The sequence below is a fragment of the Aphidius gifuensis genome, linkage group LG5, assembly GCF_014905175.1.
Source record: "Aphidius gifuensis isolate YNYX2018 linkage group LG5, ASM1490517v1, whole genome shotgun sequence".
Lineage (NCBI taxonomy): Eukaryota > Metazoa > Arthropoda > Insecta > Hymenoptera > Braconidae > Aphidius > Aphidius gifuensis.
The window spans coordinates 17,050,797-17,069,941 of NC_057792.1; the positions used below are offsets into that span (position 1 = coordinate 17,050,797).

The 19,145-nt window shown below is 22.7% G+C and overlaps 2 protein-coding genes across 2 annotated transcripts; one reads left to right on the forward strand and one right to left on the reverse strand.

The window, feature by feature from the left end:
- Positions 1-300: 300 nt before the first annotated feature.
- LOC122857993 (thrombospondin type-1 domain-containing protein 4-like) lies at positions 301-16,893 on the forward strand. The gene is made up of 18 exons (XM_044160583.1): positions 301-1,026; positions 1,113-1,273; positions 11,281-11,347; positions 11,641-11,792; positions 12,461-12,560; positions 12,628-12,730; positions 12,798-12,970; positions 13,040-13,244; positions 13,337-13,609; positions 13,681-13,744; positions 13,808-14,004; positions 14,352-14,484; positions 14,601-14,847; positions 14,923-15,108; positions 15,719-15,886; positions 16,074-16,250; positions 16,339-16,498; positions 16,560-16,893. Exons 2-18 carry the CDS (start codon positions 1,155-1,157, stop codon positions 16,664-16,666), a joined length of 2,631 nt encoding a protein of 876 aa, XP_044016518.1. The 5' UTR covers positions 301-1,026; positions 1,113-1,154; the 3' UTR covers positions 16,667-16,893.
- A 140-nt stretch (positions 16,894-17,033) lies between these two features.
- Positions 17,034-18,888, reverse strand: LOC122857994 (armadillo repeat-containing protein 6 homolog). The gene is made up of 5 exons (XM_044160584.1): positions 18,584-18,888; positions 18,188-18,519; positions 17,825-18,120; positions 17,482-17,747; positions 17,034-17,410 (listed from the first exon to the last, which is right to left on the reverse strand). The coding sequence occupies exons 1-5, from the start codon at positions 18,698-18,700 to the stop codon at positions 17,036-17,038; spliced, it is 1,386 nt and encodes a 461-aa protein (XP_044016519.1). The 5' UTR covers positions 18,701-18,888; the 3' UTR covers positions 17,034-17,035.
- Between the last annotated feature and the right edge of the window lie 257 nt (positions 18,889-19,145).

Consider the following 19,145-nt stretch of genomic DNA (forward strand, 5'->3'; position numbering starts at 1 on the left):
ATTTTAAAAAATTTTAATTAATTTAAATACTATTGCTAATACAATTTCTATTTTATTTATTTTTTTTTTTAAAACAACTTTTTATAAAACTGATGAAAAAAAAAATGATAAATTTTTTAATTTTTGTTTTTTTTTTTTCACGAGAAAATTTAAATACCCTGGCTTTAATTTTTATAAAATTTATTTAAAGGGCAGTTTAATTAAAAAAGAGTATATTTATATATATTTTTTTTTTTTAAATGACGGTCTATATATTGGTTGATTTCTCCCACGCCGTAATATCATTCGCGTTGTGGTAGCCTTCGAGTACACTTGGAACTCCACGCGCCAACATTCGTACCTCATTCTCCGGCGCCTCTTCATCATCACTCAGTATTTCCTCATTTTATCACATTTTTCCTAAACGTCATTCGTTAAAATACCACGTGTTTTTTACTTGCAAAATAATAAAAAAAAATAATCCAAATCAGTTTAAAAAATTAAAAAACATTTTCGTAATATAATTTTTTTCTTCGTTAATTTTAATTCATTTTTAAATTAATATTATGTATTATTTATTGGTTTATTTATTTATCTAAATATTAAGAAATCGTGTCAATATTTAAAATTATTTTTTATTCTATATAATTTAAAGTGAAAAAATTGAAGAAAAAAAAAGTTTGATTGATTGATAGATTCAAGTGAATTTCTCGTGTGTTTTCTCCTCAACAATTTAATTGTTAATATATAATTATTATATATTTTTTTTCTCTTAAATAATTTATTGAATTACGTATCACAACAAACTAGTATTATATTTATCAAAACATTCCATAATTTAGCATTTAATAAATATAAATTTTTCACTTTTGTGAAATGTGATTTGACAAGTGAGCAATAATAAAATGCAACATATTTCTCTAACAGATTATTTTTAGTACATAAAAAAAATTGGAGTAAAGTGTTTCATCAATAAAAAGTGAATAACAAAAAATAAATAAATGAAATAATCAATGAAGATTAAATTAAAAATGAAAAACCATAAAGGTGAGTGAAAATTTAAAATACACTTTCTAGATATAAATAAAACATATTTAAAAAATATCAAATACAATGTTCAATAAATATTCCAGGACATCGTTAAATATTTTATATATTGTCAAATTAAATATTGCATGAATATGGAATCGTGTTGTCATCATCGAGATAATTTATCATCATGTCAACGACCTCAACGTGACAAAGGTAACAGCATCAATCCAAAAACCCGGAAATCACATTGTGATGGAACAGGGTAAGTGTCATTTAATAAAATAAAATTGAAAATAAATAATTAATAAAAAACTTTATTTATATTATTATTAAAAAATTAAATTAATTTACTATTTAATTGAAATTATCCAAGGAGAATTAATCTTTAAATCTTGCCTCAATTTATTAATTTCATCAAATGAAAAATTAAAAAAATAGATGGCTTATTGAATATAGAAATTAATAAAGAAAATATTTTTATTTTTCTATAGTAAATTGTTGATAGTAATGATAATGAAAAATACTACTAAACTCGTGCTTTAAATTGGCTGTGTAATAAGATGTGGTGTGTTTTATATTTCGACTCGCGTGACTTGATAAATCGATGTATCAAAGTAGATGATGAGGTTCGAGGTTAAAATATATACAATATAATTATTTTAAAATTCAATTTAAAATCAAAGTATTTATATATACTGAGTTATTAAATTAAAATTGATTGAAAAAATTAAAATTAAAAAATACTAATAGCTTAAAAACCATACATTTGCTACTGTATTTAATTTTTTAATTTCCGCTTTTATAATAATTTAAAAATAAATTAAATAAATGAAAACAATTATTGTGTGATATATAAAAATACAAAATAATTATTTCTACAATGCATATGAATTTTATTAAATTCAATTATCTAATAAATTAAAAAACAAACCAATATAATTTTTAAAAATTATTTTTCATCATTTTTAATCGATTTGTTGAATTTTTTTTTTTGAAATTTAATTAAGTAATAAATTCATTAGCTATTTTTTATTGATTTTATAAATTATTTATTGATAATATTATACGATTTTATATAGATGATATAGTTTATAAATATAGATATTTAAATTAATTTTTTTCCGTTAAAAAATTGATAAATCAACGCTGGTGGTTAAAAAACATCAATAAAAAAAAATCATTAAGACTAAACTTGCTTCTCCATATCTATAAAAGTGTTTTAAATATTTTTTAAAATTATTTTTCTTCAACAATTTATTTATTTTTTCATCCACCGGTGATTACAAGTTACGCCTCTCCGAGGGCATCGATTACTTCGTTAACAGTAATCGTTTCGTGTCTCGTCAATCATCCTGGATAGACCTCACATTCGTGATATCATGATTAACTATATCTTTATCACAATATAACATTTTTAAATATACTCTTAATTCATTTTATATATAAATTAAATTGAAAAGAACAAAAAAAAAAACTAAGCAAAGCTTGTATGGTTGTATTTTAATCATATTTTTTTATTTACAAATTGTTTTTTATTTATTTTTTTATGTCAAACACCTGAAAAATAAGGAAACGTCAGTTTATGTGGTTAAATATTTTTCTTATCTTAGTTTATTATTCTCGACCTGATTTTATCGCTCATATCTACTTGTCATAAAGTGTTATTTTTTTAAAAAATGTTTTTACATTTTTTATTATTATTTTTCTAATGAATTAACTTCACCTGAGACCATAGCATGAATTAACTTGAACGAATTGAGTGATTGTGTGTTAAACAGTAAAAAAAAATTATGAAAATAAATTTTTTTTTTTTGTTTTTTTCACGCCTTAAAAAATCATCAAAATATTTTTGTGAATTTTTTTTTTTTTCAAGAGATCAAGAGAATATTCTCTCATCATTGATCGATAATCAAGGGTCATTTGTAAATTTTAAACTTGAAACCCCCAATTTACCACTTTGATCTCAACGCAAAAAAAAAAAAAAAAATAGAAAAAAAAAAAAGAATTTGAACCTTTAAAATAAAAGAAGGAAAAAAAACTGTAGGCGTTAACGTAATATTTATTATTATTATATTTTATTACACGAATAATAATCCCTTATAAATCCCCTTGAAATAAAAAAAAATTAAAACAAGTTTGAAAAGTAAAAAAAAATAAATAAATGGTGATGAAAAAAAGTATAAATAAAATGCAGAGAATTGAGTAATTAAGTGGTAGTTTTGTTGGATAAAATAATAGAGATTAAAAATACCTTGATCTTGCATTACGATTGATATCAAGTTGGCTTTTTTTGTAAAAGAAAAAAAAAACCATAAAGACTTTTACCGCCTTCATTTGACTTTTATTTATTAAAATATATATATTTTTTTTATTTTAAATAATTCATTTGCCTTTTTTTTCTGTCGACGAGATTCTCTGATTTTTGGGCGTGACTAAAAATCGACGAAATATAAATTTAAAAAATTTGCCAACATAGTTATGAAAATTTAAATAATTAGAAAAATAATATAATATGCATTTTTTATTATTTGAATAATATTTTAAATAAATTTTAAAAGCAAAAAAAAGTAGATTGATATGACACACGCGTTAATATTTTATCACGAAGAAAACGTGCAGATAAATTTAATTTATCTGCATCTTGAATGTCGCTAAACTGTCAAGGCCTTTTGTTACAACAAAACTCAATAAAAAATATTCATAAAAGACACATAGATTTGAGAAAAAAAAAACATTTAAAATAAGAAAGTTAAAATAAATTAAATTCATAAAAAAAAATATATAAATTGCTCATGTATTTAATTGTTGGAAAAAAAAAAAAATAAACCTGCGGTTTTTTTATTTTTCACAATTTTGTGGGAAATATTTTTTCTCATTATTATTATTATTCTTCCAATATATATATATAATTTTTTAATATGTAAATTACATAGTAATAACCGCAGAAAAAAAAACAGCCATCATTTGTGGCTCATTTCTTTTTTTTTTATTTGACAAATATTACACGAATTTTATATAACAGTATAACACAACGTGAATATAATAATTATCATTAAAATTTTTATTTGACATGATGATAGTTTATTGATAAGAATTTATTTATTTATATTTTTTTTTTCGTTTAGGATGCATCAAAATTGACTGTTAAATCGTCACACCTGTTTTTCATGCATATTAATTACCTTTTTCATAATAATAAAATTACCAACAACTGACGTAACAAATTATGACATATATTATCAAAAAGACCTATATTTAACATGCACGTTTTTTACATTATAAAAATATATAAACAAATATATACAATGTGGACAATATTGACGGTTATTGTTGCATGTTTTTGCATCACATTGAACCACACACGATGTTTTTCTTTTCAATACTTTTTCTACCACTTACGTTTATATTAAAAAATTTAAAAAAAATTACTGCAAAACCAGATCTGTTTGACTCTTTATTATTATTTAAAAAAAAAAATTCATATTACCAAGTTTATCCAGTGTCAAGTTTAAATCAACTTTATTTCTCTTGTAAATTTTAGCAAATAAAAATTTGAAAAAAAAATTGTTTTATTAGTTTTATCATGAAATATTATTAAATGTTTATTTAAAAAAATTGTTAGGCTATTTAATTTTCCACAATATATTATTATAAATAATTTAAATAATTTTATTTATCAATTTTTTTGGCTCGAAGGAATTTTTATAATACAAACATATTTAATTTTTTACTGGGTTAATGGTTTTTTTTTTTGTTTGTATATTTATCAAGCTTAATTAATAGTTGGAGGATAATAATTTAAAAAGTGTTTATATTGATATTGCTTGTATATTTAATATGGGTCAAAATGGGTGTGACCACAGTGGTAAAATATTAATCGCATTGTTTACCATGAGCATTAACTGATCATCATGATGACAAAGAAAATGTTAATGAGATTTGATAGTGTTGTAATAATGCGACAATGATGAGTTTATTTATTTCAATTAATTATAAATGTAGCTCAACAAATAATTTTTCTAACAAAAAAAAATATATATATTTAACTTTAATAATAAAAATTTTAAAACAAAAAGGAAAAGAGAATTTTAAGAATTTCTTTTTTGTTTAAAAATATTTGAATAATTTGTTTATATTTATTGGGAAGTATGTTTATTTAAATAAAGTATAAGAATTTCATCTGGTATTTTCAAATAATGATTGGATATTTATCACGTTTTAAATGATTTATTTTTAGATATTTGTTTGTAGAAATTGCAGCAAGTATCAAAAAATGCATATTTGCATAAATTTGTTTATATTAATATATATTTAATGAAAATATTATTTTATAATTTTTTTTTTCAATTTTAAATACTATTATTATTTATAAATTTATAAACGGAAGTTTAAAATTTTATCAGTTGATATGTATATGCGAAATAAAAGAATAAAAAAACGAAAAATTGATTAAAATAAAAATTTGCTATCATATTTAAAAAATAAATACTATATAAAATTTTTTATTTCTTTATATAATTATTATTTTTAAGTGTTGATTAAACATATCGATATAAAATTTATATTATTAAAAAATATAATAAAGAGAAAAAAATGAATAATAAAAAAAAAAGGATCAAGATTTGAGTAAGTGCCTCGGGTTGTTTTATATTTATTTTCATTTTAAACGAGATGGATTATTGTCATGTACATATGAAATGGTCAATGCACACATCAAGTAGCTAAAGCAATATTTAAAATAAGAATAAGTATATGGTGTATTATTAAAGGTAGCAATTGCCAAGAGAAAGACGAATCCGTTCGTCAACAAATCGTAAATATTGTTGCGATAACGACGCGGTTCACGAGGCAAAAAAAATAATACATAAATTTTATGTAAAAAAATAGAATGTATATATTTATATAAGTATATAAAAATATATATATTTTAATAATTTAAATACATTATCGTAATATTATATTGGTAATTTAAAACCCCCCGGAATGAAATATTTGTATTAAACAGCGACAAGTTATTACGTTTATTTTTTTTTTTTCATTTTAAAAATAGCTGTTATTATTTAAAAAAAAAATTTTTTTTATTACTTTCTGTTAATTGCTCAGTTATTCATTGAAAAGAAAACTATATAAATTTTTTTTTTTCAAATTCAGTGAATAGTTTAAGATAAAAAATTCATTTTATTTTTGTACGGAATTTTTTTTTTTTTCTATATATTTTTAATATGTAATTATAATTTATTTATCAAAAAAATTATACCATGCAATGTTCCGTGAGTAGATAAATACCGTATAAAACAAGAAAAAAAAAAATAATTAAATAAAAAACGATTACTATTTATTTATTTATATATTTTTAAAAATTTTACAAAAAAAAAAAAAAAGAGAGCAAAAATTAGTTTGTTTTTCATTAGTTAATTATTAATTATTTAAAAGTTTAAATAAATTTTTTGTTGTTAAATTTATCATAAATAAAAAAACGATATCAATTAAAATTATATAACTGAATCTAAAAGAAATAGCCATATTTTATAAACATAAATTTAAGTGACGACAAGTACTTAAACTCATCAATGTTTTTTATTTATTTATTTTTTTAAATGTAGTATACAAACAGTAGCACGTGCTAAACATGGTCCTATATTTACTCATCAAATAATATTGATAAATAAATTTTTTAATATCCTCGTTTACTATAATTAATAAAAAAAAAAAATTGTTGAAAAATGATGATATAATACAGAGTCAGAAAATAATTTTGTTGAGGTCTTGGAGCGCCATGTAATTATAATAAGTTAAGTGTTCATTGAACCACAAAAAAAAAATAGTCCTCATTATATACTTTTGTATCTTTTTGATTAAAAAAAAAAAATGATAAATAAATAAATATAATTTTTATTAAAAATTAAATTAAGTTTATAAATAAATAATTTTTTCCTCCATGATAAATCAGTTTGTTTAAATAAATAACGTCAATAAATATTGCTGACTCATTTTTTAAAATTTAAATAAATATTCGAAATAAGAATTCTATTAAAATTTAAATGTGGATATTGAATTATTTTTGTTACAATAAAACCCCATGATAAATGAATAAATGCATTGTTTTTTTTAAAAATATTTAAGCAATTTATTTATTAAAAAAAAAAATTATTAATAATGAATTATATGGGCGTATCTGTGTGTTGTATTGTCGGTCATAAAGGCATAAAGATTAAACACATGCATCTGCCACATACAGAGTCTCATTGACTACCAAGTGTATCATTTTACACATGTTTTAATATTAAACATACATCAATTATTATATAATAATTATGGTTGTTAATAATAAAGTTAACTCTACTTGGAAATTATTAAGAAATTTATCATCTTTATGTTTATATAATTTTTCATATTTGATTTATTTTATTTTTTTAAATGTATATGGATATTTAAAAATTGTAACAGAGGCGTCGACATTCTTATCATGTTATTTATGATTCATGGGTGATGACGAGATCAAGAGTGAGGATATAATTTTTTTTTTTTTTATAGTCTTCAGCTGGAATGACAGAGCTCAAAAAAAAATTTAAATAATAATTTTATCAGTCTTGGATAAGTAAATAATTTTTTGACAATTATTAATATTTATTTGACATTTTTTTACTTGATTAGCTAGGCACAGTATTTTTTTTTTAACTGAAATTTAAATTTATCATTGTAGATAAAAAAAAACAATAATTTTTTTTATTTCTTATTAATTTTTCATGCTTTCCCTAATAAAAATATTAATCCTTTTCTTTTAATACAAAAAGGCGAAAATTTTTTTTGTATTTTCTCGATTTTTTCTATGCTTTTTCACAACTTTTTTTTGAAAGGAAAAAGCAGAAAAAGTCTTCGATTTTTTACCGCAATTATATGACATTTTTCTCATTAAAAATAGACAACATTTAAGTTAAATAAAATATAATTTATTCATATATACATAATTAATTTATAATATATTTTTGCAAACTTTAATTTATAGCAATTTATGTTTATTTAATTTTTCCACATTCTCAAACGTTTAATTACACAATTTTTTTTTTATAATCTAATAGCTGATGACACTGTTTATGCTCGAGTAAATTCACAATATTTCTAGACTTGGCGGCAATTAGTTAACGACTTTTGATAAGCGTCAGATGATTAACACAAAGTCGGATCATCAACAAAGTCATCGAAAGAAAAAATTATAAATTATATTACCCAAATAAAAATAAATATATTTTTATAAATATAAAAAAAGCTTAAAGAAATGATTAGATGTTGAAACTTTTTATTTTTTTTTTAAACTACTGTACGTGCCCCACTTCCGGTTATCTCGATTTATGGGCGAGGGCTTTTTTTTTTTAATCGTTCCGGTCGATTGTTTTGAGCTGTCATCACAACCAGACTGATTGTCATATAAATTTTATTTTCTATCGATACTATAAATCTCATATTTAAATATCTAAAAATTATTCATAAAAAAAAAAAATTATTTAAACATACTGTACGAAATTTTTCAACAAGTCATTGATGAAATTTTAACACATGATTCTTTGTGGGCACACTTCTTCCCGAGGGCAATATTAAAAATAAAAAAAAAAACCAAGTAAATAAATTTAAAACACTTTATAAAATATACCTGATCATTGTTTAAAAATAAATATTAAAAATATTAATAATAACCCTTCAAACTGTCATTCAACATTTCATCTTCTCAATTAAACATTTAATTACCAAGATGTACCCACAACATATTATCATACAAAAAATATATATATATTTATTTTAATTAATCATAAAAATATATTGCAGTCAATTTGAATTAAGATGCATTTAAAAAAATAAATAAACGAGAAATCATGATGTAGCAAATCGTGAAAATATTAAAATAATAATGATCATTTCGCTGAATAAAAATTCATTTGACTCTTTCGATGCGTGAATAATATAAAAATAGTGACATGACTTTTTTTTTTTCGAGCAAAAAGAAATGCTGAAGAGATGAAGAAATAAAATAAAAATAAAAAAAAATTCACCACGGGTGGTTTTGAAGATGACTATCGGAGGTGTTAATTCGATAATCATATTTTTTTTTTCATTCACAAAAAATTATTATAATATAAAATGATAATTAGAAGATGATTGAAAAAAAAAAACTAATGATGTTTGAACCAGATAATATGATATTTATTAAAATAAATTGTATAAAAATGTTAATTTTAAAATTTGCATATGAGATATTATATATTTTAAAAGAAAATATATATTTTTATTTGTTTTTTTCGATATCAAGGACGTCGAGTAAAAGCGGATAAAGACGTTGATTGTCGATGAATGGTTGTCGATCACGCGAGAGAGATAATCTGGCCTCGGCTACCTTAAAAAATATATCGCCTATATAATGAGACTAACCAGATAAAATAAAAATTAAGATAAATCTTTTATATAAAAATAAAAACTGATACAAGTATCTGTTGGAAAATAATATTTTAAAAAATATTTAGTGCTGTTGATTTTTTTTTATACACGAAACTCAATAGGTCTCAGACTCTCAGCTGATATTTTCGTTCGAAATTATTGCAAGATTGGATGACACGAGTGAGGATTAAAATTGTGAAAAAAATAATTTAATAAAAAAAAGGAGGATAAGATACTCAGGGGGGGCCAAATGACCCCACAAGGAGTATATTAATTTAGTATTTTATATTTTTAAATGACTTGACACTTATTTTTAATATATTGATTAATGAATTGTCAATTTTTATTTATAAATTCTATATCATCTAATTGTACTGATGATATTTCTATCTATGCCATCAAAAATTTAAAAAACTAATAAATATTTTAACATAATTATCAGAGTAATTTAAATAAATAAAATTAAGTAAATTTTACATTTTTTTTTTCAAGTTTAAATCTGGATTATCTCTTGTGTTTTTTTCTTTCGTTAAATTTAAAATTATTTCGTTAATATTTGTGTCAATATGTCGTACAGATACATATAATTTCGAAAATAAAAAAATTTGTTTATTTTTTCATTTGAGTTGTAGTGATTCTTTGAGTGGTGAATAAAAAAAAAATCCCTTTATTTGAATAAAATTTATAATCAAATATTGTTTGTCAAAAAAAAAAAAAAAGGTGTCAAGTTTAATAAGAAAAAAAAAAAAAAATGTACGTTGTTTTACATTAATGGCCACTTAGCTACATGTAAAATACACTAAAAAAAGAATGAGGTCAAGGAGAGACCAATTGACCTGAAAAATTGAACCATATAATTTAAAGATTATTTTAATAATATAATTAAAAATATGTCTGCCATTTATGAGGATATTTTAATATTAAAATCATTGCTGCATGTTGATAAAAAATATATAGTTTATGAATTTATAAAAAATAAAGAACATCTCAGTTGTAATTCAATCCAATTTAATATTAACTCATGTTTATTTAATTTTATTTATGTTTTTTATCTCATTACAAAAAACACTCATAGTGATGATGATGCTTTCTCGATGTTGCAATCACACTTGTATCCAATATCATATACATAACTATTTTTTATTTTTTTTAATTTTTTAATTCAATCTACTTCCTCATGCATCTTGCCAACTAAATTAATTTTTTTCTTTTATTTAATTTTAATTACAAGACTCATCTATATATTTAAAAAATAAAAAAAATAACTAGTAACTTTTATAGTATTTAAAAAAATATATAAAATTAAACAATAGTGTCTTTGTTTAAATGAAAATTAAATTATTAATATTTATAATAATATTATTATTTTTTTAATTTTCTAATAAATGGTTATTTATTTTTTGACCTATTGATGTTTTTACTATCAACTAGAAACTGATATAATTAATTTAAAAAAAAATACAAAATCCATAAATTAAAGTAATATTTAAAAATAATTATTAACAAATACATTGATATTATTTATTACTTTATTAGTAAATTTTTAAATTATTTTTTTTTGAAGCAATTACGTCTTTGTTTATATTTGATGCAATTATTATTTTAACGAAACAAGACACTTTGGATGAAGCCATCATCCGTTGTTAGTGATTAATTAAGCTTTCCAAGTAGTCATGTAACAAGTGAAATATTATTATTGCTACTCTGATGTCGTCATGATCAATTTAAATAAAAAAATACAAATAAAATTTTTAAATAGCTATGTATTACCCTAAGGTAATATCCATTATAATTTTTTAAATTTATTTAATTTTTAAACTAAAAATTTCTTGTTTATTTCAGATTGATAATAATTATTCTCGCCATGTGTTCTTTGGCTCACAGTTATTCACCTGAATATCCAACAAAGGTAATTTAAAGAAAAATAATAATAAATAAATAAATAAAAATTTGATAAATATTATTCTCATGATGATAAATATTTTGACTATTTATTTTTGATATTTAAATTGATTTAATTGTCGATAAATAATTTATATATATTTTTTTAAATCAGTAAACAATTAAATTTAATTTAACATATGATTTGTAAATTGATTGTTAATTTAAATTTCATCAAGACAATTTGCATCATGTGTTTTTTTAAATTAAGAATTTCTATTATCATTTATTTTTGATGATAAATATTAATAAAACTTTTAGGTTTTCAATATGATACAGGAAAGAACACAGTATGGTTTTGGGAGAGACAATAGAATTCGTGGTACATGGTCACCATGGAGTTCCTGGAGTGATTGTTCCAAGACTTGTGGAATTGGTGTTCAATCACAGGCTCGTGAATGCATTCAACCACGGTAATAATTAAGTTCAAAAAAAATCATAAAAACCATACCGACAAAATAGAATAACAAAAAATAAAAATTACATAAAGGATATTTTTACTGAGAAATTTGAAATTGCTAAGAGATTTCCACTGGTAAATATACGAAAATAATATTGAAGTTGTTGATGCAATGAACATTCCTCATTTTCATTCAAACGTATTATATATACATCAGGTAAAAATAATAAAAAAAATATATTGAATTGATGTTAATGACAGAGGCGCCGACGTTTATTCCAGCCTATCGTTTTGCTCCATAATTTAATTTTTTTCTTATATTTTATTTCTATTTCCACTTGTAATATTTTTTTTTTGTCTTTGGCGTCACGATTGGTACCTACCAAGCGTTATGAGAGCACTTGATACATCAAGTTCTTTCTCGGCCACCCATCAACACCAAGTATTTATTATTATTTTTTTTTATCTTCTAGCTAATTTTTTTTTTTACTTAGATTTTTATTCATTTTTATAACGGTGACATTGGCTTATTCACATCGTTAAATATTAAACATTAATTCTTTAGATAAATATCAAATTATGCCATATTATTTTATTAATATCAATAAATTTGACATTTTAATATTTCTCTATACTAAAGTTATTACAAAAAAAATTAAATTAAATTTTTTATTCAACTAGTGGACTTAGAAAAAGAAGTGTCATTGATGGTGTTAATTCAACTAGTCTCAAACCAATTTGCATTGGTACTTATAAAAGATATCACATTTGTAACACTCAGGTAAAATTATTGAATAAATTTTTTTTCTACAATATTATAATAATAATTTTAATATAAAATAATTTAGGAATGCTCGAATTATCCCGAGGATTCAAGAGCAGAACAATGCGCAAAATATAATGGTAGAATGTACAAAGGTGAAAGCTACAATTGGATACCATTTTTAAATGGTAAAAAAAAAAAAATAAATAAATTTAAAAATAAATAAATAAATATTAATTGTTAATTAAATTTTAGCACCAAATCCATGTTCATTAAATTGTCGTGCAGTTGGACAAGCATTTTATGCAACATTAGAGCCAAATGTTATTGATGGTACACCATGTGATGGACCAAATGTTCGTGGTAAAAGTACTGGCTTGACAATTGATCATACTGAACAGTGGCTATGTGTAGCTGGACAATGCAGAGTAATATTTTTATTTACCTTTTATAATATACCTATGATCTTGATGATAATTTTTTATTTGTATAATTAGCCAGTTGGATGTGATGGGGTTGTTGGATCAGGAGCAATTCGTGATACATGTGGAATTTGTGGAGGATCTGGAAGAGTTTGTAAATTATTTGAGGGTATATTTATGGAACCAAATCTTCCAAAAGGTCATCAACCAGTTACAATTATTCCCAAGGGTGCAATGTCATTGAATATATCTGAATTACGTTACAGTGGAAATTTTTTAGGTTTACCAATTATGAAAAACAGTTTTTACTTGTTATAATAATTAATGATAATAAGTATATTAATTTAGGATGATAATTGTTTTTTTTTTTAGCATTAAAAGCTGAAAATGGAAGCTATATTTTAAATGGTCCGTATTCTGTTAGTCCAAGTGGTATTTATAAAGTTGCTGGTACTGTTTTTACATATCAAAGAGGTGACAAATATCGTATGGAATGTGTTATTGCTGCTGGACCACTCAATGAATCAATTAGCCTTGAAATTTTGTATCACGAAATGAATCCAGGAGTATTATATAAATACATGCTACCAACAAATGATTTGAATGATAATAATTATGATATTTCTCCTCCACTTTATACTCCAGGTGATCATCATTTATATTTAATAATCGAAATATTTTTTGTATATTTACTTATTTAATTGTGTTATTTTCAGAAACAAATACAAATTATATTTCTAATTTAATACCTCAATTGTCAAATCCCTTGAAAACAATCACGTAAGTTTTGTAACATTTTTATATTTATTGATGAAGATTAATTTAATTTATAATTTTTTTTAGACAAGAAAAAAATATAGAAACACGTTTATCGAAAAATCAACATGATGAGAGTAATAGAAATAATAAATATCCATTAATTTTGATGGAAAATAAAACACCAAGTATACATTTATTAGAAAATAAAAAAAAAAATAAAAAACATAAATTTCAATGGAAAATTGTTGGAATGACGACATGTTCTAAAACCTGTGGCGGAGGTAAATATATATATTTTTTTTTTTCGAATCAAACGTGGGAATTGTCTATAGAAATAAATTAAAATTGCCATTTGAACTCTAAAATTTCTATCAATGTCAAATTGACAATTAAAAGAAAAAAACAAGAGCCATTAAAAAAAATTAAAAGACCATTTTGATCAAAATGCTGTGAATGAACTTTTAACTGAAATATATTCTCCGACAATAATTAATTACATCATATCATTGCCTAAATTTAGTTCAGTCACTTTATCTTCATTTCCTGTTTTTTTTTTTCATTTAAAGATACACTTTTTTTTTTTATTTAGTTGTAAAAAAATATTAAATGACAAAAAAAATTATTTAAGGAATTCAAAGTACATTGATAAAATGTATCAAAGTTGATAAAGATATTGAAGTACCAGACAGAAGATGTAGACGTTTCGAAAAGCCAAAAATCCAATCATCAACTCATTGTAATGATCTTCCATGTCCAGCAAGGCAAGTTAATTTTATGCTTAGAAATACAAAGAACCCTTGCCATTAATTAGCTGTATTATTAAAAAAAAATAAAATAAAATTTGTTTTTTAATTTTATTGTCCAATTAAATATAAAGATGGAGAGCAGATGGTTGGTCCGAGTGTTCAGTAACATGTGGTACTGGTGTAAAAACAAGAAAACTTGAGTGTGTACAAGAGTTAAATACAAAATTAACAATGCGTGTTGCTGCTGGTGCATGTATACAACCACCAGATTTAACAACAATTGGTACTTGTCATCTTTCACCATGTCCAGAAGTTAGAAGTATGATATTACCACAAAGAGATACTGTACCAAGATGGGACGTTGGTAATTGGAGTCCAGTAAGTTATTTTTATAAATATTAACATTTTATTGTTGATGATGTGATTGAAAAAAAATAAATATCATATTGACAGTGCTCATCAACGTGTGGTAAAGGAATTAAAAATCGTACAGTAACATGTATTACAACACGTGAACCATGCTCACAATCAACAAAGCCACTTGTCGATAAAACATGTGATACACCATGCAATAATAATTTACCATCACAAAAAAATAATAATAAATCCATTTGGCTATACAGTGATTGGTCTTCCAAGGTAAAAAAATATTTAATTTTTTATTTTTATTTCATTATATAAATCTCAGAGTTTATGCTAATACGTTTCAAGAGTATGATTAATGCTAAAATCCAACATCTGTGTAAACCAAGAGTGGCAAAATAACTGACAAGTGGTCGACAGTAAAAAAAAAAAAAAAAAAACATATTAGAATATTTAAATTATCATACACAAAAACAATAAATATTCAACTCTTGAAAATACAAAAAAAAAATATTATATCTGTGTTGAAATATCTTGAACATTAGACAACACTGCTTGACAAATATAAATGAATGAAAATATAATATTCTTCACCTTTGAAAATAAATAATCTCAAAGACAAACCTATACCTTGATCAAACAATTTATGACTCTTTGAACATTTGCGAGTATTTCCTCTCGATAATATTTTTTTTTTTTATATTTACCTCAATTTTTATTTATTTATATTTATTTTAAATATTTTTAAAAATGCATAATAATATTAGTGGTTTATCTTGATTCCACGCTTAATAAAAATATTTAAAAAAAAAAGAAAAAATATTTTTTAAATTAAAAATTACACAGTATTTACTTTGAAATAAATTTTTTAATTTTTTTTCTTTAGTGTATGACAGAATGTGAGCATAAAGTGGAGACAAGAAAAATAGCCTGCAGTGATGTCAGTGAATTATTTTGTGACTCTGAAAAAAAACCAGCAACTATTAAAAATTGTTTGAATGAAAAAAAAAAATGTCATGATGATGCCAAATGGTTCACTGGTCCTTGGTCATCTGTAAGAATAATTATATATTATTTTTTTTTTCTTCATAATAATTTTATACCCTGTATTTAAAATATATTTTTGAATTTATATTGACAAATCCCTTCAACATTTTGTAATAATTAAAAAAGAAAAAAAAAAAAAAATCGAAATATTACGTTGAGTATGATAAAAAATTGAATGAATTTTTTGTTAAAAGTGTTCCACCATGTGTGGCGAAGGAATAATTCGCCGTGAGGTAATTTGCATTGGTAAATCATCTGGTGAATCAAATATACTTTCGGATAATAATTGCACTGGACCAAAGCCGCAAGCTGAAGATACTTGTCGGTTGTCTGCATGCCAACCCGAATGGTACATGTCTGACTGGGGCGAGGTAAATTTGTTTTTTATTTTCATAACTGTCATATGGTTATCTTAATTTTATTTTATATTGAGAATTTATTTATATTTTAAAATATCAGTGTTCAGCTTCCTGTGGTGGTGGAATTAAAGAACGAATTGTTAAATGTATTCATGATGGTGTTGCTACTTTAAATTGTGATTCATCAACAAAACCATCTGATAAAATATCATGCAATATTGATGCTTGTCCACGTGATTTAATACAAAAATCTCCCAAGAGTAAGTTACTTAAATTAATTGTTATTATGATTTTTTTATTAATTATTTTTGTTATTTTTAGAAGTTCGTAAATGTGTTGATGAATATCCAAAATGTGCATCAGTTATTAAGGCTGGCCTTTGTCGAATGAAATATTACAAATACTCATGCTGTGGGTGTCAAAATTAATACCACAATTATTTCCAATGATAATTGTAAAATTAGTCCCAGTCAATTGAAAAAATAAAAATAAAATTTAAAGTCTGAATTATTATAAATTCAATATAGCTTAAATAAATTTTTTTCAATATTAATTAAAATTATTATAAATATTAAATAAGTTTTAAATTAAAATTTAAATTATTTTTTATTGTATAAATTTGAAAAATAAAAATATAAAAAAGTTCAGTAAAAAATTATTATTAAAATATTAAACAATTATTTATTTATTTTTGTGAAAAGTGATGCTTTTTGTTTTTATTTTGAATTATAAAAAAAAATGTGTCATTGTTGTTTATTTTATTATCTTATTTAAAAAAAAAATTATATTTATCTATTTTAAACACGATCATTAGTCATTGCAACACCTTTGCCAGTCCATTGTTCTTTGAGATTAACTTTAAGACCCAAATCTCTCATGGCTGCTTTGACATCTTGTTCAAGTGCACTACCATGATTTGCAATGGCATCTTGAAATATAGATTCAATACCATGTGTAATAAATTCAAGTGATTCTGTTTTATTTCTAACAGTCATATTACGAATAGCCCATGAGCCTTGTTTAATAACATTTTGACTTTTTGGATAATGTTTTAATGCATCAACAATAATACCTGGTGCACCACAATCATAAAATACACCAGAATTTGATGAACTTCTTAGTGTCAATGCTGATATACAAGCTAAACCAGCAGCAACAACATTTTCAGATGTCTAAAATCATAAAATAAATCATCAATTATTAATTGATCAATAAATTATTTTGATAAGCTAATAAACATTACCTTGAATCTACTTAATGTTGATATTATTAATGGTGCACTACCAGATGTTATAATATGTGCTTTGACATTGTCATTACCAGCAAGTGCCTTAAGTAATTTAAGTGCTTGCCAATTAAGTCTTTCAGTATCTGGATGATTTATAATAACATCTAAAATAAATGTTAAACCACCAGCATCTTCAACCTCTTGACAAAATTCATTTCTAACAATAAGTGTTGCCAGGGTTAGCATCAAATCACCAACAACTTTTTCATTATCTTTAAATTCTGTAAAATAATAATTTTTAAATTTATTTAACATGATGTTGTTATTAATAATTTATAATTTGTAATTAAATATTTACTTGATAATAAAAGTGTTAAAATTTCTAATGATGATCTGGCAATTTGTGCAGCATGTTCATGTGCTTTTCCATATTCATGTCTCAAATCATCATCAAGAACCAATGCTCTCATAACACCACAAGCAGCTCTAAGTTCATCACCATTAACATCATTTTTTTTAACAATTTTCATAAGTCGATCTAATATTTTAGCTGTAAATATATTTTGTCTATTTTTTTCATGTTTAATACAGCATTCTTTGATCCATTTTAAAACAAGCTGAACAGTAGAAATATCTTCAATCTCATCTAGGCAACTAGAATTAAACAGTTCATTAAATAATAATCCAACAAAATATTTAACAAATGAAGGAAGAAACTTACTTTATTTGAAATTCTATACCATTGTCATCAAGAAGATCTGGATGTCCATTCATCAATGATATCAATGTTGATAATCCAGCTTTGAATATATTTAAATTATCTTTTGTTAGCTTAAGAATATCAATAATAATATTATAGGCATTTTCTTTCCCAGCATAAACTCTTCTTGCAATATCTTTGTTTAATTCAATTTTAAGTTTATTAAAAATTGATTCAACATCATCAAAGTTTTTATTTTCCAGCAAACATTTTAAATTGTCCAGACATATTTTTATTGTATTCTCATTGTTATCAAGAGCTAGATCTTTTATTATATTTGACAAATCAATTCCCTGAAAATTTTTTAATACAACAATTAATAAAGTAAAATTAAATTTATTTATGTTTTGTTTTTACCTGTGCCTCAAATTGTTTTATAGCATCATCTACAGCTTCTTGTGGTGACATATCAAACTCTTCAATATTTTCTTTGACAACTTCATCATAAGTTTCTTGTTTAATAACACGTACCATTATTGTTAGTTGTTTATTTGTTAATTTTATAAATTCAACTGTAATGTTTTAATCGAGTAATGTTGATTTTTTTATTTTTTTTTACAAATAACCACGACCTGATTTACCATAAAAGGATTGATCAATTCAAGGAAAAAGTAGTTTTGTTAGGTACAAAGATGTAAGTTGTAACCTTCACTTTACCAATAATAAACTCAACTTTAATTATTGTTTTTATTTTTGACAAGTCCAAAAACAGCTGATTAAGTCGGCTTTACAGATTTCTTGCTGACCTTCGAAATTTATAAATGGCTGGATTTTCCGGAAATTTAAAATTCCGATTTGAATTTAAAAATATAATAATTAGTTTTTAATTAATTAACTTTTATGTGGAATATTTTATTTATTTGTTTATTACTTTTTTTTTTTTTTAACAAAGATTTGATAAATAATTTCGAATAAATTT

Coding starts and splice junctions, on each gene's coding strand:
- LOC122857993 (XM_044160583.1), top strand. CDS start 1,155: ATGAATATGGAATCGTGTTGTCATCATCGAGATAATTTATCATCATGT. Junction 11,348..11,640: donor CACCTGAATATCCAACAAAG/GTAATTTAAAGA, acceptor TAAAACTTTTAG/GTTTTCAATATGATACAGGA. Junction 13,745..13,807: donor AATCCCTTGAAAACAATCAC/GTAAGTTTTGTA, acceptor AATTTTTTTTAG/ACAAGAAAAAAATATAGAAA.
- LOC122857994 (XM_044160584.1), bottom strand. CDS start 18,700: ATGGTACGTGTTATTAAACAAGAAACTTATGATGAAGTTGTCAAAGAA. Junction 18,520..18,583: donor TAAAACAATTTGAGGCACAG/GTAAAAACAAAA, acceptor AAAAATTTTCAG/GGAATTGATTTGTCAAATAT. Junction 17,411..17,481: donor CAACATTAAGTAGATTCAAG/GTAATGTTTATT, acceptor TTATGATTTTAG/ACATCTGAAAATGTTGTTGC.